This window comes from Colletes latitarsis, chromosome 5, assembly GCF_051014445.1.
Source record: "Colletes latitarsis isolate SP2378_abdomen chromosome 5, iyColLati1, whole genome shotgun sequence".
Taxonomy (NCBI): domain Eukaryota; kingdom Metazoa; phylum Arthropoda; class Insecta; order Hymenoptera; family Colletidae; genus Colletes; species Colletes latitarsis.
The window spans coordinates 27,149,087-27,173,577 of record NC_135138.1 but is presented as its reverse complement, the minus strand read 5'-3'; the positions used below and the strand labels follow the sequence as shown (position 1 = coordinate 27,173,577).

General features: G+C 34.9%; 1 protein-coding gene across 2 annotated transcripts in view; it reads left to right on the top strand.

The window, feature by feature from the left end:
- Machr-b (muscarinic acetylcholine receptor) overlaps positions 1-24,491 on the top strand; it is a 47,449-nt gene that overhangs the window by 8,041 nt on the left and 14,917 nt on the right. Inside the window, exon 2 of one of the 2 annotated variants that reach the window (XM_076765690.1) lies at positions 7,683-7,863. In XM_076765690.1, the coding sequence (XP_076621805.1) occupies positions 7,766-7,863 (98 nt within the window). In that variant the 5' untranslated portion in view covers positions 7,683-7,765. Of the gene's footprint in view, positions 1-7,682; positions 7,864-24,491 lie in introns of those variants that run through there. The other variant, XM_076765691.1, reaches the window with a different exon arrangement.

The following is a 24,491-nucleotide window of genomic DNA, read 5'->3' as shown; positions in this document are numbered from 1 at the left end:
AAGGAAGAAGAACGTAAAACCGTTTCTTAGAAAATGGTAGTTCAGGTCTTTAAAAATAATATAAAACAGAGAAATAATAAAATTTTACATTGGTGTCTGAATGAAAATATATCTTTTTGTTTAAAGAAATGTCGATGTCTCTGACAAAAATATTTCCCAGAAAATTTGGTTCTTCTGACTGTGGCGTTCATGCGAGTTACAGTGAAGTAGCGTTGATATTTCAATACAAAACAATTAGGTGCAGACTGAAAAGGCACGAAATACATCACAGGAAGGATGGGCAGTGGTAACAAGCGAAACCAACAGCCTAATTGCTTTGAAATAGAAAAAGCATCCACGAGAAAACTGCAGAACAATTTGTCTGATGTAATAATTGACACTGCACTTTGTTATAAAATATTGTACATTTTAACGGGTTTCAATATTTTAGGAACTATGTGAAGTATAAAACGTCGAACACCAAATATTTGTAGAAGAAAATTCATAGCTCAAAACGTGAAACTAAAATTTTCGTACGGGTCACAAACGACCCTGTCCCAACTGTTACACCTTTTATGTTGGGATTACATGTCTCAGACGTCCAGTTTTTCTTCAGCCATAAACATCTCTCAGACGTCAACTCCTTAGCGCTATAAATGCCATGAATGTCTCCAGAGAATACGTTCCAGCGTTTTTACCGAGCCATAAACGTCACGCACGTTTCCCAAACGTTGTCAGTAAGGGTCTCACTCGACCCCAGCTTACATTTGGCAAGAATCTCTTTTACACAGTGCAAACTCGAATTTAATAGTAATGGAACACAATTCTTCTTGCACTCGTTAAGATTATGAGGTTGAAAAATAAGAAATTGAAAGAGAGATGTCAAAGGAACTTTTAGTGACTCGTTAGTCAAGCTACCTAGCATCCATTACTAAATTATACACTTTTGGTATCCAAATTTGTAGGAAGTTTAAAACCCTCTAAAAATAAAAAAGAAATTCTGTGCATGAGGCGAGCGGTAGATTTAAAATTAGGTTTAATTCTTTGTTCTTGGATCTCGCACGCAATAGCCATAAACTGAGAAAAGAGAATATGAGCTTGTAGGTCTGAAATTGTAATGGCGTGAAAATGCCATTGTCAGGAAACTGAAGAGAAAAAATTTATGGAATTTAAACTGGAATGGCATAGAAATGACACAGTCGAGGAATTGAGTCTACCAGGGACTGGACTAGTGTTCTCCTTCCTCGGGGATCTTTTTTAAGTACCGAGCTATACAATGGCCCATTAAGGGCCTGTACCTATCTAGCAGGCTTGTGCGGCCCTGTAACAAGTGTCAACGAATAGAGTTGGCGGCTTTCTTCTGCAAAGGTGTCACTTAACACGCTACTTGAGTACGCCTGAAGAGTTCATTATATCTCTAACACTCACTATAGGGTAAGTGGTTTAGAGACGTGAAAGTGTCGGACAGTGTAGTTCAGTTTTGATGAAAATTTCAACTGTGTATTTGCAATAACATTCTCTGATACTTTCTGGGGAAATTCAATATCAACAATTAAATGGGTTATAGAAATTAAAATTTTATTCATTTATCTCTAAAAGAAAATTTTTTAAATTTAATTGCAGAAGAAGGTTTCAAACGAATATTCGTAACGTAATGTTCCCAAAATTGATAAACGATTACATATTTTCTGGAAAGCAAACACAATCGTTGATCATAAATTTGCACGTTTAGATGGGCAATTAATGGGATACATTAATTACTGGAACGGACACTCCCTTGATTGATGAAAATAGTGGAACGAGATGCTGCGCATTTTTCGATGATATTTGCTTTGTCATCGAATAAATATGTCATCGAAAAAAGGAAAAAGGAACAAAACGTCCGATTGTGGTTAATCGCGGGGAATCTCATTAAAGTCGACAGGAAGGGAAAAGACGTTAAACTAGGTTTGACGACGGTTTTTTTTCTCCTCGAGAAAATATAATTGTGTAGTTATATATCGATCTAATTCCAAACTGCGGCGACTTCCACCTCCGCTATTGGAGGATATTGAATCAGTTGACTGGGAGGCAACTTCCTTCGCTCAAACTAAGTGATGAGCACTTTTTCTTGGTCGTGTAAACAAAATTACGTGGTACTCGAGTGGCGTTTGAAAGCTCTTCACGAGAAACGATAAGAAAGCGATGGTCCACATTGGCTAATTCACGTATTAACATAAACCACTCGAACCACGATAATCCAGTTTCCGTAATTATTGAAAACGAATTTACCGATGTCCTATGAATTTGGCTATCTTTAAAAAAATTTAACAAACCTTATTAGTTTTCAAATAATGCAATAAAGCTCTTGAATTTGATGTCTTCTTTTAGTTTATGGATTTCTCTTTTCCTATTTTTTAAATTTCGAACTTCCTATATATCGTTTCTTATTATAGACAACAATTCGTACTTAAATATCCATCGTTTAAACATGATCTACCTATTCAACTCAAGACTCAACATCGATTATACCATTAGCAGATTACATGCCGCAAGATAATTGCTTTATCGAGTTGTATAATTGCTACTGGTACGTAGAGCTGTTCTCTATAAAGAAATATATTTTCTGAATTGACGAACTCGCGTATTTTATTATCATTTAAGTGATACAAACACAGTTAATACAATTCAAACCCAACCGTATCGATTCGAACGTGTTCTTCTCCACTGTCAAACTTCTAGCGAGTCCCTTTGTTTAGAAAGTGGAAAACTGCTTTTTCACGTAGGCCCGTATCGTTACATTACATTGAAAAACTGCACATCGGTAATCGATGTGTTCCACCAGGCAGTATACACGTATCCACAAATAGATGCAAAGCAGCCAGGATCACAACGGCTGCGCGGAAACAAACATTTCAGTTGCAGATCGCTTGAATTTCGTAAACAACGCGCAAAAAAAGAATGGACGGGAAATAGCGATTGTACAGCGATTTCCAACCTTATTCGGAGAATACTCTGTAGTCGATGCCGTTCGAAAAAAGCTCCAAAAACGTAATCGTTGACTGCTTCGTCGTTTTGTTTACAATTGATACATCCATTTAGGGGGATTTGTCGCCCGTGCGCAGCTTTCAAAATCCAATTCATTTGCATTTTACGTGACCACGATTCTGATTTAATCCAAATATTCGATGGAACGAATTACGAAACGTATACATTTATTCATACGAGAATATTCATATATCTTGGAGCAAATTTCAAAATAGTTTCGAGGAAACTTGACTTCGTTCATATAGTATGCATTTTATCTATATGTTGAATATTTCATATTTCACATATTTATAACAATTTTTAATTAATAATAATTCGACAATTCTGCTTTGATTAATGAAAGATTGATAAGTAAATCTTGTGTCAATTTCTGCAGTAATTAATTGCATGAATTATTGGAAGAAGTACCATTAGATTGCACGTGGCATGAGATTGATGCATGGTGGTGCATCGTCCTGTTTCAGCCGAGTAGCCAAGCAATTTTTGAACGAACGAGTTTCTAACTGATGGATAGGTCCTGCAGGACCAATTGTCTAACCTCCGATGACTTCGCACCGCCCAGATTTAAATTCGTTAGATTTTTATTTTTCGAGTCACTTAAAAACAGTTATATAAACTACACTCTTTGCCAGTACTGGAAATATTTGACTTGTTTGAAATTTTAGAAACCTGCAAGCTAATATACTTGAACATGGATCGAGTAAACAAAATATATTCTTTGTTGCCTTCTCAATTTAATAAGTTTCTACATTCTGAAACGGGCTTACAATAAAAGTTGACGCGTTAAGAAATAAACTATACATCAAGTTTCCTTCTTTTTCTGTCACAAATAACGATCTTATAACCAAAGTGAAATAAACTTGTATCTCTAAACGATACTATAAAATATTAAATAATCAATGATTTATCACATTCACACATAATCTACCCAATTACCCACACAGCCTGGTTCTCAGATAATTACGATAATTAGTTTCATTCTATCTCCTCTTGTGTTTCGCTGACGCAGTTTGCATTCTCCGTCGCAATTAAAACACGTGGAAGGAAAAACATGTTTTTCGTAACGCAATTCTACAAATAATACTTTTTCCCTCGTTCTTCCTCAAACCAAACAACTGTTCCTCTCTGAGTAATCTCCAATTATTCAAAAACATCCGTGCAAAAATTAGGTCGAATAAATTTTGTTTATATCGCGTTTCATATTCGGCTTGTTGCAAATCGGTTCGTTGATTGCGCGAGCGTTCTAATCTTCTGCAGTCTTACGATCATTAAAGCACTCGTTTCCTGAAATTTCCGACGCGTCAGACTCTTCTTACTTTACGCCGTCGCAGAATTGTGTAGCCTCGGTCCTATCCACGTTCCATTTTCATTATCTCTTGGTCGTTTCATATCGTCTGCACACAGAGGCACGACATGTGCCACGATAGCTCGTTTAACCCTACCACCAAACGCGACCGCTATGATCTGTAAGGATGGGAAAAATGTATCGCCCGCTCGCATCCTGACGAACATGACGTACGACGACGATAAGACACACGAGCAGATCGACTTCCACGATATTTCTTCGCATTCGGATAGCGCGAAATGAGGTAAAGAATATTGAAAGGTGTAAAGTACCGAGGAAAGGATAAGCAAGTATCTCGAGCTACGTTCTTCGTTCGAGGAGAAAAGATTTTAAGATATTATTTTCGAGTCGGAAACTACGTGCGCGATAGCGTCTATCTTCCGTAGAAAATAATACAAAGGACCTTATTCAAAGTTCACGAAATATCTCCTGGATCTACTTCACATTTGCTCGTTCGATATTTGTTAAGCACTTTCAAACTTGGATTTACTACGAGCAACACTTGTGAATTTAATCATCTACATTAACGGGAAATTAAGTAAGAGGAATATACTTCCGAAAATAACATACTCTGTCGTTCTGAGATTTAGAAATGAGGCCTCGGATTATACGAAGCACGGATGTAGCTCTATTGAAATACCTCCGTTATTAAAAATATGCGAAATAGCAAGTCGAACGAACTGGGGAAAATAGAGTGAACGACGAAGAAGATTTTCAAATTATTTTTATAATTTTTATTTCATAATAAATAATGTATTTTCATCTCATTCGAATAACTCGAATAACAGAGATCCCACTGTAATTAGGAGAACTATAACCAGTCAGCTTTGTCTTTGTATTTATAAACCGTTTTCATTCTTTTACTTGGTACCGTCTTTTTCGTCATTATATTAGACCTTCCATCTTCAGGTGTCTCTGTCTAACAAAAGCATCAATCCCAGCAACGTTTACGAATAAATTCATTACGTTTTAGAATCTTTACTTGATGTATGCGCTAGTCTCTAAAGAGGAACCAATGTTGAAACTATGTATAATGCAACAAAGAAAGGGATTTCTCTCTAGTACCGTAGGAGGCCCCAATTAGCATGACCTATTATAACGATGCTCACGAAAATCATACTATTGTTTTGTCGTCGAAATGGAACATCACTCTCCTACAGCTTTTACGGTTATCACGAGTATTGACGCTGAATCCTCTTTATACACAGAATACACAGATACAATAAACAAAATTAGGGTTTCTTGTTACTTGCCTGAGTTAACTTGTACAAACAATGCAGCTATGTTATGCAACAAACACAATTATAACGAAATTTTGTAATGCTTAAGCTGTTTTATTAAATGACATTTACTAATCATAATATTTAATATCTTTTATAAAATTGTACAATTTCGTCGAAGATTTTGAGATGATTTTTTGATTTTACTCTTTTCTTATTACTGCTTCTTTAAACAGTCGAACTAAGAAATTTACTGTCACGAAACTCCTCGTTGGTTGGTCTAATTCTACTATAAGACTTTCGAAAGCGTGGAATCATTATCAAGGAAGAAACTTTTAAATGTGTTGTTCTGTTTAGACCAGTGGTTTCTAAACTTTTTAGAAGACAGTCTCCTAAGGAAACCTAGTATTCAAGTACTATGAAGTAGTAATAACGAAAAAAATAAATCTAGTATATATCATGTTACTAAAAGAGAAATACAGGGTGTTCGGCCACCCCTGGGAAAAATTTTAATGGGGGATTTTAGAGGCCAAAATAAGACGAAAATCAAGAATACCAATTTGTTGATGGAGTGTGACACGTTTTGCAATTCATTCTTTTGACCTTCATAATTTTATTGCTGCAAAAATGAATTTACCGTCAAGCACGAATACTATACATTGAATTATGCTGAACGTAAGCACGAGATCATAACGAAATAATTTCTGAAAATTATTAGCCCTTCCTAAAATCGTCCCAATTTTAAATTAATTACATTAACTTTATTATACCTGGACAACAAACCGATAATCTATATATTGAAATTGTTTGTTTTTGATTTACAATCTCGAAATTGTGCAATTTTAATTAAATTTAATGTTTAAAATGAAAAGCAATCATGTATGCTTTTCTGCTATTCAATATCATGCAGTCTGTCTTATGTGATATTTTGATTAAATATGGTTACTTGTATTCGGTGTAACTTCACGATCAGTTTATGAAACTTACTTAATTGGTATTCAAAGCTCGTTAGAGTACCCATTCATTTCTCGTATTCGCAAAAATTTTCTCGATATCTTAATGTTTTCTTCCAACAAAATTATCTAATGCTAACAATGTAACTTTTAAAATACAAATCGTAGATACCTAATAAAAATAATAGTACATGGGTGTTTTAACTTCACATATTACAATTTATGTATTAATATTAAAGAAATTCAAAAGAAAGTAATTTTAACAACTATTTAAGAATGTATACAGTATTCTCAAAACTAATTTTTGATGGTTCTGTATGAATATATTGTTGTAATACGTAAAAAGACGATCGGTTTTGAACGATGAACATCGGTATATCGATTTTCTGTCATAACTAAATCGACCTTTCATGCGGAAGGACATATTACAAAGAGTCTTTATTACACAATAGAACGTTTATTGTAAAATATATTTCAATTTTTGAAGAATTTTAGATAACTGATTACAATGTACGAAAATTGTAACAACTTCACAATAAATTCTAGTTAAACGTTTAAATATTATACCACCCATTTCCAAAAATTGTTTATGTGACAAGTTTATTCCGATTTGGGTACAAAACGAAATGCTTGAAGCGATTTTATTTTGCAATAATCCTAATTTAGACTCTCGCTGGTTTTCACAAAAACCACCGTACCGTGCCATGAACGCAAAAAAATGTTTACGTTTCCCTATTGTAGGGAGCTGGTAAGTTTGCAAACGGAACGAACGAGAGGGAGAAAAGGTTTTTCATTTGCTCTATCCTCACCGTTGATCACGTTTCTACGTTTAGAGTCTCAATGATATGCAGAAAATAGTTATAGTAAACGGACGGGGACTTTAAAGTCACGATGTTAAACAATCGAACCCCGCATTCCTGTGCTTCGCTAACTTACCAGCTCTGTACAGCACACGCTATTTAAATGAATTCGAATTATATAATAGTACTTTTTGCATGAGAAACGTACTAGAAATATCAGAGTTGCGTTTTGTATTTAACAACATTTCGTTTCTACTTTAACAACGTTAAAGTCTCGCGGCTAAATTTTATGAGGTCCAGCAAAACAAACTCCACGTATTAATTCTGTTACAATTATGATTCGTTGTACTAATTTCAGAATGCTCGAAAGATGACTGGGTATTGAGGTGAAGGTGTCAGTGACTTTGAAGGTTACTGCCACCGTGATTTTTACCTGGTGGGATGGATTTGAACGGGACAGACAATAGCCTGAACGGCACCGAAAGCAATCGTACTGCTTCGCCAGTCTTCATCATCAGTAGACATTACATGACTGAATGGTGAGTGTGTAGATTTACACTGTACATAGTATATAATATATAACACCTTTAGTATTCTAATTAACCCTTAATATATTCAAACACATCTAGCCCTCGATTTACACGCTACTTAACGACGCGTTAGAGTGGAAATAACACAGAACGACTTCGTGTTAAGGAATTGAGTTTCAATTCAACCAAGCATATTAATACGTATGTTTATCGACACACTATTTAAGTGACAAAATAGAAATAAAGGACAAACTTTGATAATAAGACACTTTGGTAAATAACTTACATAGAACTGATGAAAAGAAAAGATCAAACTTATTTTTAAATGTTAAAAGAATATTTCGTGTATGAAAGTTATATGAAACAAATATAAAAATAAATCGTTCATTTTATATTGGGAAACAAACAACCTGTCTCCCCATTTTCCGTATAAATGTCACTCACGGTATATACGAAACTTTTACGGAACCAATACACCGTGTAAATCGAAGGTTAGATGTAATAATAGTTAATTAAATAATCAATTAAACAGTAAAATGATTGATAGACTCAAAGAGATGCCGAAATTCAGAATCCCACATTATTTTTGACTACAGTTTCGAAGGAATGGAATTTGTAGTAATTATAATTAAATGCAGAATGAAACTTCTCACATCAAGTAGAAGTGGTGTGTGTATTTATGGAATAATCAGCTTCGGTGAACTACTTGGCTTACTAGCAAGTACGCAGGTAGTACTTGGTACACGCGAAATTTTCGAACTGTTTCGTGTAAGGATATGACGTTACGAAGCAATTTAGCAAATTGTACGAGGCGTTTATAAATCGAAATTACGTTTCGCAATAGTTCTCAAAGAAACGTTGACCTACATTTTTCTTGGGATTAAGTCGTTGCACTGTAAATACGGCATTAAAGGTTATTAAATGAAATAAATTTTCTAATTAAATGAATCTTGCTGCGAATAAATATTAATTATTGCCGGCTTAATTTGAACAAGATTTTTAATTAAATTTACAATAAGCTATGAAATTTATTTCGAATACTCTGAAATTAAGACAGTATACTTTAAGCAGCTTTTTCATATTTATCTTGGTTTTAACTTTCATATAAAATTAAAAATCATTCTTCGATAAAATTTTTTTGTTTTTAAAAATACTTTAAAGTGTGTAAAGTAAAGTGATATTCCTAATATGTTGAACGTTTTAAATTTCACTTTTAAAATTGAAGAGGTAGAATGTAAGTGACCTTTATAAGATTGTGTGTTAAGATAAGTGATTTGTTGTTCATTTGAGTGATACTTCCTAAAAAGTGGCTTCTTGAAGTGATTGTCGGTTCCATAAATGCTCATTATTGGAAGAGTAATAACATCACGTAGGCTTCTCTTACGCGACCTATGTTAATTGTCTGCGGGTACGCTCCGGAAACACCAAGGCTGAAGGAAATGAACTTTCACGAGGACCAAAACGAAGACAAAAATTGCTTGGGAGTCGTCTGGTTTCTCCTGGAGACAGCATTGTCCTTCTAGTCGCGCTTAATGAGTACCGCTATACACGGGGTAAATAGATGTTCGTTGCATTTCATAGCTGTTAAAAGATCTCCAAGATGATGTTAGCATACTTTCTCATCCTAAAATAATGTCCCTCTGGAAATACTATGTGTACGAAGCATATAGTAATATGTTACGTAACAAAACAAACGAATTGTTGATAAAACAAACAGAAATATGGAAGATTTAGTTACACGTAGAGAAATTTTCGACGCTGCACAGTGCACAATTTTGTTCAAAAGAAGAACAAACAGAAAGCAGTAAACTTTGTTAAAAATAAAGTAATTCTTACTTTTCACCCTATAAAGAAACTTTCCTTTTCTCATTTTTCCTCACTTTGTCTTTCTTATTTTTGTTTATGTGACATTACTCTGACATCATCCAATAAAAATATTTGTTTGGAATCGAATACAATAACATAACGCTCGCATATCTGAATAAATCAAATCGAATTTTTTCCCGTGTTATTAATACTGTAATTTTGAATTTCTCATGTTAACAGAATAAGCAAGTGGAAATTTATGTACGAAAAATTCGCTGTATTAATTCATTGTTGACAAGATACATGCACAGCTGAATTACAACCAATGTTGGCTTCAGAGGGCGGCCTCTGTGTTTTCCGATAATGCAGGCGGTGTACCTGTGAAAGGCAATTAATATCGAGAACAATTCCTTTTAACCGAGCTACCTAACCAGAATATTGTCTCCTTTTTCTAATAAATAATCGATATCCATAAAGAAAAATTTATATGTGCTACTTTAGTAATGACCCCATGTTTCACTTTTCGTTAAAATACCCTCAGACTGTAATTTTAGCAGGAAAAATTCCAGATTTACGACTACCCTTTCACGGAAGAGACCCAAAACTATTTTTAATTAAACTTGCGGTACTTTAATCAAGAGATACGATTTTCATAAATTCTCAACGTGCAATTTAATAAGACCTCGATGAAATAAATTGTGGTCATCTAATGCGAAAAACTTTCTGTTCTTCGAGTTCTATCACTGCACAAAAGCTCATCGAAAAGTGAATTGGAGACCTTGGAGACACTTGGAGACCTTTTCTTGTAAGCAGAATTTAATTCATGCTGTCCACATTTTCTTTACGCGTGCTACTTGATTGTTGATGAATCGAGACTCGTCTTTTCAACTCCCAGGGCTGTCCTGGGAGAATAGAGGAAATACGCGGAACGGTGAGCTGGCATCCAGCAAAACCAATCTGGGGAAAATTGCACCCTTGACCTAGCCATGTTAATTCGCGTATCCCGTTGAGTCGAGGCATATAGACGAGTAGGTGAGTTTCAGTTGATGGGGCAAGTTGCTCGAATGCGCGAATACATGCTCGTGCTGGTTTCATTATTTCATAAAAAGGAGAACCGATGTCGTGCAACAGGATTGCAACATGCAAGCTACGTTATGCTGTTGATCGACTGCTTGGGCACGCAATGCTGGCGAAAAATTGTGAAATTTTGCGTGTGACTATCGATAAAATACAGCAGAACCTCCATTATCAGAACGTTTTATTGTTCGGACATTGCATTTCCTACTTTAACGAAATAAAAATAAATATAAATGTTTTCGATCATGACATATGGTTATCTTTAGCGACACGAAAACGATTTGATCTCACACATATTCATTTAGTAATTATACAATTAAATAATCGTGTTTGAAATGAAAAATAATTTCCTTCAACGAGAACTATGACGCGTTACTAGATTATTTGATTATTTCTTGTATCGATTCACTTTAATTAATTGAATCATCGTACAATTTTTAACAGAAGAATATTCTTTGTAGACACTTTTCAAACAATTTATCTGTTAAACTGGGTTACAGAATTGCGATATATCATCATAGAATTCGATTAATTAAAACGATCATTTACTACACGTAAAACACAGTGATCGTATTGGGAACGGAGTGTAAACAAAACGTTTGAGGCATTCGATTTCACTCTGTAAATTTGTTAATTAAAACGGGGCTTTAGCAGCCCGCATACGTTTGCAATTTTCAACAGACGATTTTGCGTTCGAATGATTTCTCCGGGTTTCTGAGGGAACTTAATAGTATGTAAGCAAATAACCACTAATTTGAATTTTGTAATTTTTAATACACGTGAGAGTGAATTCTTATTAAATACTAAATTTCTTACGACTTGATATAAATTAGTAAGAAAACGTATCCAGACTAAAAATTGAAAAACCGTATTTTAAAATATTTCCTAATACAATTATTATTTCAAATGTACTATAAAAATATAAATTAGTATTTATCAATGAACAATACTAAAAATAATAACATTCACATAAAATCCTTATAGCGAATGGATAAAAATCTTTTAGAATGGGCGATACATTCGGTTTCTGATTGCACACGATATACAGTGCTCGTGACGCGTAAACATTTCCGTTTCAATTGGCGTATTAATCGATCTCCTTCCTCGATCACGACGCTCGTGCAGTATGGACGTTGCACAATTGCATGTGAGACCGCTAACCTCGTTTTTCTGTATTTTCGATACTGCTTACGCAGTTTGTTATCATTTCACGGACCATAAATTGCAGTACTAATATAACGCACAACTCTATACAATCCTTTTTTTAACGCGAAATTGTATCAAGCTTGGGTACATGTTATTTGGAATAAAATGATAAGCAACAATTTGAAATAATACATTCACTTCAATTTTTATTCTACAAATAACATAAAAAAACTTTATTTCGTGTGAAATGCAAGTAAATTATTTTGAAATAAAAAATTCGTTTCAAGCACTATTCTCTATCATCGAAATTAATTGAGTTATTCAAGTGGCCTGTCTTAAGTACCTCACCCTGTATAAATGACTCAAACAAGTATAGAAATAGTTACCATTGGTATTGATAAAATGTACTTGTTGACATTTCTTATGCTATCGATAAAATTCAAATTCAAGTATCATTGAAACCACAACAAGATAACGATGTAGCTTCTTCACGATCTAGGTTGTGAATTGTTCGAATAACTTTGAATAAATCTTAATCTAGATAATCGTTCGAATGTTTTCAATTATTTTTCGCGTAGTACATTTAAACTATTTGTCACTTTTGAAAACCAGTTCTCTAATTTTATTTGAACTCTTAGTCTCGATTAAAGCTGAAATTATTGATAATCAAAGAAACCTATTAAGAGAACCGTTCGTTCAGCAAGTACAATTAAAAATACAATAGGTACTCGATAAATGCAACTTTGATAATTGCCTGAAAGCCTAATCCGCTGTGTTGTGTTGTCAAGTGGAAGGGAAAATTATATAGCAACAAGCAAAGTTGGAGATAGTAGTGACCATTCGTACTGGAGATGAACCAGATAAATGGAACTCCATCCTATTAAATTAGTTACCGCGATCGTTGCATGATCGCCATAGTTGTCTGAATTTTCAGTCCCATTTCTCTGCAATTATCGAGATTCTATTACAGTTCATACTGCGTGAAATTCTCGACGACTAGTCGTATTCCTTTGGGAAAACGTCCCTAAACTTTCAGCGGGAAAACAAATAATTTCATTTTGTATACATTTCTAATGCAATCTGTACTACCATTAAATTATTTTACATTCACTTCTGTCAAATTCAAGTCGAGCAGGGAATAATAAACCCCTACTGAATATAAAGATTACCTCCTTTGCTACTGAAATCTTTTCTCGATAAAATTCAGGTCAACTGATAGGATGGACGAAGTCCTTTAGTTCTTATCATATACAAGTGACGCAATTGTATACGGGTATTTGAACATTACCATTTTATACATAGCATCGTCTGGTATCGCTGTGTCATTTCTTTCATGGCTTATTGAAATTCGATAGAATGAAACGGGCGGTAACCTTTGATGCGAATAATTTTCTATCTTGATACAAATACGTACGACTATTTCTAAATGTTGATCCTCGTCACTTCGTTAGAGTGAACAGAATTTGCAAACACGAACGCGAATACTGTTGCATTAAACTTCTGGCATAAAGAGGATAGATGCGTATTTCATAGTTTCTTTTTAGAATAATTGCATATAAATATTTTGAATATAAGTAATCAGCCAACGAAGAAAATACAGACTTCATATTTATTAATATTCTGTATGTCAAGTTGTATACAAATTTTAAATTGTTAATCGAGCGATGTTTCTTGTTAGTTATCTATTTTCTACTAATTTGTGATCTACCCTCTTTAATGTACGCTTGACTTCTCACCCGCAAACAATATGTCATCCGTAAACACAGTGTCAGCATTACCCTACGAATCCTACGTCATCCTAGCTGTCATCCGTGTCTTTAATCAAAACTTCCTGAACCTTGACCTAACCTGCCATCCTTAAAATCCATTGCGTTTCCTCAGTTCAGTTAGTATCTATTCATTTCTACATCGATATTCAGCACAACTCGGCAATGCTAGCTCATTTCTATATCGATAATGAACCACCGTATTAGTATCAGCTTATTTCTAACCTAACATTCAACCACTGCATATTTTTCTGTCACTGTATCGTCACTAGTTCCAGTTTCAATTGTAGGTCAAATTTCTGTTGATCTTCCTTTGTATAAAAAAAGAGACCTTCGTCGCACGTGAATATAAAACTCTGAAAATTGAAAAAGCACCATTGCCGTACAGTTTTACAATATATCGAAGAAATACAAGGTTGAGACATAGTAAAACTCATTGTACTTAATTTATCTCTCATAAAATCGACACACAAGTTGGCACGAATCTGAAAAAGTCTTTGCAATTCCAATGGTATGCATACCATCTGCATATCACTTGCGACATGAAAAGTACAGTGTTCCTTTCCAATGATTGAGTGTGCGTTTCTCGAGAAACTTGTTTTAATTCGTATGTAATTAAATTGCGTTCAACATTATGCAGCAAAGTACAACTAAATTTTTGTATTTTGTACGATAGACAAATACGTGTCTCCAAATTAAGTTTAATAAATTCAGAAATAGCTACTATAGAATGCATTATGAAAATGATATAATTTTTGAATTTTTGATGACAGAAACACCTACAGTGCCTAAATGAATTGTGTACAACTGTCTATCGAGAAACATCCATCATTGTTTGAGTCGCATTTGTTGGTATGAATCGTGCTTTGCATTCATCAACAATGTATAATCCCAAGACTAGCATTGAGGAATGGTTTACACGATAGCAAACCACTCTGCACTATTACGGGGTGTTAATCAGATGTAATCCTGTCGTATCATCGATCGGGGACTATTATAGTTTAATTATTGCCACACGTTTGAATCGCATTGTTCGTTTTGCTTTTGAACTGACGCTAATAGATGTCGATCGATTTGAAAAAGGACAACGAAAAGAATAAAACAAGGACGCGAATGTTCTTTTCATAGCCATATTGTTTATATCCTCTGATAGACGAGCAAAATTGTATACCAGGTGCATAGAGACGTTATTTATGTCGCACATCGGGTTATTAAAAGAATTCAAAAATCTAAATCAGTGAAAAATTGTTGAAAAAATCTACTTTTATTTTGTCTCTAAAGTTCAACATCAACATTTGTTTTATTTCTAGATGTATGTGATACGAATTTACAGAGGATATACAGATGTAACGTAGCCAGAGTAAAGAAAAATAAGCAGAGCACTGGAAACCGCTGTAGGTAAATTGTGACGATAGGAAACATATTGATTTTCGAATTTTCATTGCTCCGTAGAGAGTACCGAGATAAAAGTGCATTCTCTACGTTGAGCTGCATTGCTTTCAAATATCCTTGTCAGAAATATATACTGCGCTATACATTCAGGATATGCATCGAATTTTACGAAATATTTAGTTTGGCCGCAGCATGTGGAAAAGCTAAGCAATTTTTATAGATGCACACGAAATCTGAAATCTGATTCGCTGAATCAGGGTTGGGTTAGGTAAGGTTAGGTTAAAAAAACCAATTTACTCAACTCTGACCTTTTAACACCGCTCTATGTATTTGTGCATTACTCTTTTTGTTTGCACCTTCTATGCATTTATTTTTTCCAGAGTTTCCGTTGGGGAAAATTAAGTCGTTAAATGAAGTGAAAAATAATCCCATGTATAGTGGCAGAAAATTACATAATTATTAAAATTGAAAACGGTTCCATCTATTAGTTAAAATTTTCTTTATGCTTCTATGATTTGAATTACTCGAGCTGGTCAGTGTTAATCTGCTATTGGAAAAAGTGGGCCAGGTTCAATTACTGCATACTAACTGTTTATTATACTTTGATCGATCAAACCATGACTTCTAAAAATTCACGACTGTCATCGGGGAATTCGACAAGGGGACGAAATTCGTGCTTTTGCCCTAATACCACCGATAAAAATTGTTGATTACAGAAACTATGTACAACAGAATAATCTAGGGTGAAAGTAAGCTTCATGAAATCTCTGTACTCGATGAATATAGTGTCGATAGTTTCTCTCACAAAATTCTCTACGGTTGTATGTGTGACACATTTTCTGCTGTTGCTATACTTCTCGAACTGTCGCCATCATTCGCTTCGATATGCTACCGAATCCACTCTTCTAAATCAACAGGTCTGCTGGTGGATTTTCCAGCATTCGAAACTTGTTTTCGGAAGGAAACAACATCTCGAAGGCGTTCATGTATACTCTGAAACGTGCTCTTATTTAAGAGACGTCTATTGGAAAATTCTTTCGCATACAAACGTTATGCTTCGGTTATGTAACACTCGACAAGCCTACTTCGGGTGTACGTCGTCATTTTACTAACATGTTTTTCTAAAATTTATGTTAACAATGATTCCGTATGTTACATTGTTGTATATTAGTTTTTTATGAATCAGAACCAATTTAGTGTGACAGTAAGGTTGATTAATAATATCCGTTTGTCAACCGTCGGCCGATCGTCCATCGAAACATTGTTCAATGAGTTTTTCACGAAGGTATTCATATTCTCCGTCACCGTTCTGTCTGGCGCTCCCTTTGAAGAATGTTTATATGGCCGGTCGACCGATTAGTTACCTGCCGGATACTCTGAAACCAGATCTTGCACGCATCTGAGTACTAAAAAACGATGAAAAACATTCTATTTTATCCGAGTTATTAAAAATCACTGCCACAGAATGCTTAAAAGTTAAATTAAGTCTGCAATAAACGTATAGAATACTTTTCGAGAAAAAACAATTTCAATACAGTAAAGCACCTTGTTTTCCCCGTTAATTACATTCCTTGATAAAACGTGTACTCGGAAAACGCAGCAAGCAGATCTCATTTTTCACAAACTCAATTATTCCTGCCCTGCGCACCTTCTTAATTCAGGTTTCCGATAGTTTCCCGTAAATTCGCGCCTCACGAACTTGCTACAGTGTCTATGATTAATCGATGTGCAGATTGAGCAATTTATAATGTAAGGTACGTATAGGATAATGCAATTTTGAATCACTGCAGCCTCGCGACGTAGTTGCTTGCGACAGGTATTGCGCTTCGTCGGTATGAACTCTAGTTTTTGATAGAACATATTCAATCTATTGACTATCAGTTATTTATTACAATCCAACAAGCCATAAATAAACGATATATTCGTAGAAACGAAAATAATTAAGAATTTATTTTCATTTTATAGACGTCAGTGTAATTTCCACGTAAAATGCAAATAATTTATTAGAAGTGTTGGAAAGTTTCCGACAAATTCTTATATCAGGCGATACATACTTGCATGTTTTCTCGCAATCCCCTCAAGGGAAATCTTATTCTTATATTCTTCCTTCGCCACTGGATAGAGCTTTTGAAAAGGTTTTGCCCCGCTATGCACGAAATACGTAACCCATAGCTTTGGGCTGATATCAGCTGCTTTCTTCTTCGTCGCCACAGCTTCCCCTGACATCATTTCCTTAAATTCTCACCTCTCGAGAAAAATAGACCGACGGCGCAAAAAGAGCTTCTTCAGGAAGTTCGAACCCATAGGCGTAGAAAGTTCGGCCGTGCGTGAATGAAGACGCCTGCTCACTTTGTTCACTGGACAGTTGGCTGTGTCAAGGGATCTCGCGCCAATAAATATGTACTACGGTACAAAAATGATGTAACAATGTGGTTTGTTAATTTACAACTCACGCTTCACAACTTATATTGCGTTTATTTTAACTTGTAACGTTAATTTCTTTTGCTATCCACACAGATTTTAATGCTTTTTCTCTGGGGAACATTTTTTAGAGTTTCAAATAGTTTATTAAAAGCTTGCAATTTTTTCTAAATTGTTCCCAAATAAATTTAACTAAATTTATTTTAAAACAAAATCATCGCAATGGATCTGTTTTTCCTACTTTTTGAAACTTTCTAATCATGTCCATTTTATTTTAATTAAAATGATGTCAAAAATAATTTCTGATCTCCGCCATAATTTTTTATATATTTTGGTTTGAATTACCACATATTTATCGTTACCACGTACTCGTCGGTGAATTACACATTACGTCGCAGCCATTTTATCGAATATGGAGAACGAGTACAGAGAGCTTCGCTTTCAACGCTTGATAAAAGAAACTTTGCTCATTTGAAACGTATAATGGATCAAGCCTTTAGCAGTTTATGAAGTTGTATTCTTCCATTCGTTTCTTCTTCGTGTTGCCCTTGTTTCTTGTTGATCTTTCATCTATTCTCTCAGAGGATGAAATTCGGCGCAGAAGTCCGGAGATGAAAGTAGAAGTTGGCAAAAATTTTCCTGAGATTGTGCGGCGCCGTGGTTAGAGGGATCGGTATTACGACGTGGTCACCAGTTGCTGAGAATTTGGTAACTTTAAAAACGGACGAGAATTCTTCTTTAAAGATTCTTCGAGTTTAGTAGGAAACTTCCAGCTTTTACCAGTCACGGTTTTGCGATATATTACAAATTTCACACGATACTCTTGAGGATTTTCAGAAACGATGCTTCCAACTTTTTTACTTTTACTGTACGGTACGAAACGCGTGGATATTTTGTCGCGTTCATTAGTGTCATTTTCATTATTTAAAAACGCAGATCGTAAAGACTTGTCTCTTTTGTAATAATAATTCCTCCAGCCTAGTACTAAATCCGCAGTTTTCAACACCGGGAAAACTAGATTTAGCTAATGATAAGGAAATGATTTGGTGGTCTCTGTGAAACTGTCAGAGGCAGAAATCCAAACGAGGTCTTCAGTCAGATTTCGTAGCCTGGCATCGCTGTATCGCGATTCAAGGGTTGTTGGAAGCTTAATATAGGTAGAGATCAATTTAGGTTTACACTTGGACGGAGGACGGGCGTGTTCCATAAATATCAGCGTTACGGTGGTACGCTGATGGTGGTGATGCAGCAGACTCCACGGAAGGGAAGCTCAATCGCTCGAGGGAATTGAACGAACGCGTTTAATAACTCTGCTGGCATACGATCGCCCACGGCGTGACACTGAAACCATCCAACAGGCGAGTCGAGATCCTCTTGGAAAGTCGAGGGGAAATTCCCGCCAATGTTGTAATCGGTAGCCAACCTACGGTGCATTATTCAAACCGCGCAATCACTGTTCAACGATATTTCAGGATACGCCAATCCTGTGCCCCTTACGTGCAACTGGTAGCTGAGTATAAGTGCCCGAAGCGCATTTTCTCTACCCGAGAGAAATTTCAATTGCCATCCTTTCCTGAATTCGTGGCTCTTCCTTGACATTTTCACGAGAAAAGATTATTATTTGTCTATAATTCTCATTTATCGTTTGCTGAGAAAATTTGTTTTGTATTTTTAAACCAAATGAACTGTTAAAAGCATTGTATATTTCAGAAAACATTTAAAAAGTAAAGTTTTATAAATACTATAGACTTTATTTCTTTTAAAATGTTTCTTGAAATATTTTGAGCGTTGTTAAATAAATAATTCAAAAGAATTAATAGCAATTTTGTGCTAGTTTTTTAAAAAGCTTTGCACGCTATAATATTTTGACGTGTCTTAAGTTACCTTCCATACTGGTAAAAATATAGTTAGGCATTAAAAACTGGTCCAAGATGGAACGTACGTTTAAGCACGTGGCACTTCTTGCCATCCAAATACTTTACATACATTTTCAAGACACTCGTTTCCTCCATTATTCAGCTTTTAAAAGCCTCCAAGACTTGTAATATCAGGGTATTAAAGTTCTTATCAGTGGCCTATTACTCCGGTAACAGCATCCTTTATTTATATAGCCGACGATGAAACGTGTAACTCCTGATACTGACTTAGGTTTATGAATAGCCAGCGATTGCAACAGTGACGTGGCCTGGCTATTTTAATTACAATGAATTTACACAAAAAGAATTTTTCGAAGACTTCCACGGAAAAATGTCGTTTAAAATTTTTTTTCTTTTTTTCCATAAGAATCGTCCACTTTCCGACTGTACCATGAATTTCGATCCTCGCAGATTATTGTAAACAAACAATATAAACTTATTAATAACTAAATAAATAACCAAATTATAAAAAATAAAACTTATTTGTTTTTTTTTAGATTTCTGACATCAACTGATTTTAACTAGCTACGAGTTACTGTAATAAAAAATTATTCACGCTAGATTATATATTTATTTAAACTTTACAGCCTTTGTAAATAATATTTTACGTATTATGTGAAATACCAAAGCTGTTCAAATTAATAGAGACACATTTTATTTACAAGCACCAGTGATGAATAGGAATAAGTAGAAATATCGAGAAATGGTCAGACGCGGTAGTCAAGTAGAAATGTTGAGATATGGTCAGACACTCGAGAAGAATTTTCAAAACTGATTTTCTCGAAAACAAAGCCTGGTACGTAAAAATTTTATTCTACATTTTCGACTTACTTTTATACGAGGTACGTCTTACTTTTACGATATGATCGCGATTTCCAACACACACTGTACATTCCCCCCATCTGTGTGTTCGCGTGATTTCACTATGTATACGTACCAATCAGTGATTTCTGCCATCTGTTGACACACAGCAATCAAGCATGCGTAATACAACGCCACGTCTCTATTCTGTTGTTCCGTTTCTGTGTATTGCTATTTGTCTCTCTGCTTCATGCCGAGGCAGAGGCCGATAATTAAGTGATGCGCAGAAACGCTTCTGACAGGGAACATTACGTTGTCATCGCTTAGATGAAACGTTTCATCCATAAACATATGTATGCGTATACGTTTCCTCTCCATACGTCACTAACAGAAGTATGCGTATCAATTTCCAGCAATTATGCATGCATTTTCCCGTCTTAAATGGGAGTTTCATCGTTATACAAGCAGTTTGAAAGGTTATGACTTAGGTATTTTCTAATGAACATACATTTCTAATTCTTTGTGCATGTCCAAAATTGGCGTTTAAATATTATTATGATTAGATGAGTATTCATTGGACCATACAGAATATAATAATAAGCAGCTTATCAAATTGTTCTGTATGGTCCAATAAATACATAATCTAATAACAAATTATTAGTAATAACTAGAAGGGTAATTAATTTATTGAATATGGGTTTTAGAAATTATTATGATTACTTGCAATATTAACAGATTTAACGTTTCGAAATAAGGAGAAGTAATCAAAAAGAAAATAATATTATATTTATTGTGACTTTTGTAGTTATAAGTTTCATTATTATTCATTTGAAAATTAAACTAACACAGCGAGTAGAAAACAGAAAGAAAAATTAGATGAATTGTCATCGTTTTCACAAAAGTTTTTTGTCTCCTTACTCAGGAACACAAATAACATTACGTGGCGTTAAGAAGTCAGGTTTCTAATTCATAGACAGCAAGTAGAGCCTAAATGGGCAATACAGACGGAAGGAAAGTTGGTGCCTACGAAAAAAAGAATACCAAGCCCGAGGGAGCTCCTTCATTCTAATCTGACCGACATTGTCCTCAGTTTCATTCTACATCATTACCACCTACTTCAGCCTCCTCTCAACGGAGATTTAGTATTTTGATAATATTTCTACCAGGTTCACATAAATGTGGAAACAACGTTTGTAAATATGTATACACAGGATAACGATGGCGGAATGCAAGAAGTGAACTCAAATAAATGAGTGGGTGATACGAGTGGGATCATAATGCATACTTAAACAGGGTGAAACACGTACTACGAGACAAGTGAATATTTTTAAAAATAACGATGCATTTATGCAATAAATTTACTTCTAACTACGCGAATCTATTAAAAATATTTCAAGCGAAAAAATCGAAATTTATGTATTTCTGCGTTATTGTTCTAAACGAAATTATAATTGTACAATTAAAACGACGATTCACTCAGCGTGTAGTCTAAATCTTGTTCGATCCGACTCTGAACTCTTCCGAGCAATAATGCGCTTTTTAAGTTGAAAATGGTGCAGTGATGGCGACATTAAACGTGGATATGCAGAGCTTTTAGCATGAAAGAAATCGGAGACACGAATCAGTAGTGGATTTTTTTTAAGCTCACGATATTCTTTAGAAGATTCTTAATATTATTAAACTAAGATAGAAACCTTTCAGAATTTCTTCAAAAATTTTCCACAGTTCTTGATAACGAATACTTATAATAAGAATTGTGAAAGCTTAAAAAAGTAAAAATTCAAGAATTAATTGACATTCGTAACTTCGAAATGTAGAATACTTTTGAAAAACGTGAATAATTCTCAAGTTGCTATACGAGTACTCGACTAAATCTAATTCGGTGCAAAATGGTTGCCTTAAGGTAAAATGACGATTTCGCCTGAACGTTCGTGACGTCATTCACTGTGACTCGATACAATGACAGAGGGAACCGCTGTTTTGGTTCATCCTCTGAACGAGCACTGGAACTACGGACCGGTATTCACGGAACGTTGGAACGATGCCGAGTACTTGTTGCCACTGTTCTCCACATCTCGAATTCCACCCTTGGCTTCCATTCCTCGCAATTTTTCTCTCGTCGTCCGTTTCAACTCTTTCCTCTCACCCCTGTCTTCGTATCGGTTCACCTCGTACGTTCATCCTTCCCCCTCCATCTGGCCGTATGATCATGCCATTCCACGGCGATGATCCTCGGCTCAACGGGGCTTATGCAGCAGTCACCCTTCGCCATCCTCTTGGCACACATAGATGAGGGTGTCATGCATGCATGTATCGAAGGACGGATGTTACATCCGGACAAAGAACCGTTGGCCACCGGCGCTGTACTCGTATCTCGTCTTTATACGAACAAGGCTTTCCACGAAGTTAATTCACAAGCAGATCCTTTTTTAATTTAATGTAAACCCGTACGAAAATATTTTATAGCATCAAAGAATACTAACGAACACGATTTTTTTGTAATTTTTCAAACTAAACGAACGATTATAAAACTTGCAAGTAATAAAATATTTTATAGAACAAAAATTGAAGAGAAAACTTCATTTCATGTACGAATACGTGTGTATAAAATATGCACAAGGACAAAAATAAAGGCAGTATGTACACGCAAATTCGTGTCTACGTAGAAACATAAGCAAGACCGCCTAGCTCGAGGGCTCATTATTTGCAAAGTAGCAAACACGAAGCCTCGACGAACGTATTCAGACTAATAACGAAAGTATGTACTTCATTAAATGATGTATAAAAATATAATTCTTTAAAAAATTCGATTCAAAGAAATATTCAGTGTAGTAAATGAATTCCATTACTGAACGAACAAAACACATCTGTCTAACATTAATTAGGACATCTTTAGAAATGGAAGCACAACTTCGTTTTTATTTTAAACTCATTGTAACACACTCGTGTACAACAGAGGCTACGTATTCCTCTATAATCAAGCAATATTTTTCATATTCTCAACAGTCACTTCTTACATCCTTCCCTCTATTTCGTTTCTCTCAAACCTTTTCTCGTTGAATTCTCTTTTCATCGCGAGGTATTCAAGAGGAACTGAATATCAACCACGTGAGTGCCATTCATTCGAAAGAGAGACTCTTGCGTAAATCCTCAGTGCAGAAATGTACACTTTGTACTGTTGAATTGAACTACTGGATATGTCTTCGAGTGAGATGCCACTACGTGTCAAACAACGCTCAAAATTTTTATAAACTGTAGGAGTGAGATTTCAAAGAGAAAAGATAATCGAGAAGATTAAACTATTCAGAAACGAATTATTTTATCTAAAATAAATATTGACTAGATATATCGTTATTTATTTAGAATTTTAGTCGTCACGTTTGTGTTATAACATTAAAAATAAGTTAGTAATTAAATGTACACACACGTGCTAGTCTCTTCAAATAACGTTAAAAAAATATGAGAACAGCCAGTGTGAGATGAAAGTCAATTTATTGACATTTAATAAGTCTAATGGATGCAGCGAGAAACTATCGAATAAATTGAAAGTTATATCTAAAAAACGATGGTGATGAAGAAAATTTTTAATTTAAATTGATGGATCATTCAATTGTCATAGAGGAACGAATTTCATCCCTCTAATATTATATAAACCGTGTACAGGTAGATTTGGTTCTAAACTTTTCTTCGCGTCTGCAAATAATGGTTCATATTTACACGTGAAAAAATGGTCGACGTCCACTTCGTGCATGAAAAAGTGAACAGCAATGTTACGAACGCAAATTCAACCGACCGCTTAAAGCCATTGAGGGACGAGCCCCGTCATATTTTTTAGCCATTCTACCCCGCTCTATATCAAATTTCTTTTCACTTATATGATGCGTTCATATCAGTTTTCCACGGTTCTCTATCTCAGAACTCGCGTTAAACTAATTTTTTACAATCTGTCTACTTCCTAGCTCATATTTTCATTCGTTCAACGAATATTCTTGAACTTGAGTTTATATATATTATTAGTTAATAACGTACATATGCACTACGATTTTAATATATTTTATATTCTAATACCTCGCCAAATTTTTCTTAAAAAGAAAAATTATTTTTGTTTGAGTAAAAATTTTATAGAACGCTATGCATTGACACTGTCAATATATGTGACATGATTCAGAAGGTTCAGGCTTTGTTACAGTCGGTCTTCAGTATTTCAATTTTTTCTTCGGGACATTATAAAGTTTTCGAACAGTTTTTCAGGGCTGGAAGGATATTGGGACGCACAGGAATGGAAAGTTGCGAGTCCTCCCTCGCAAGGGTG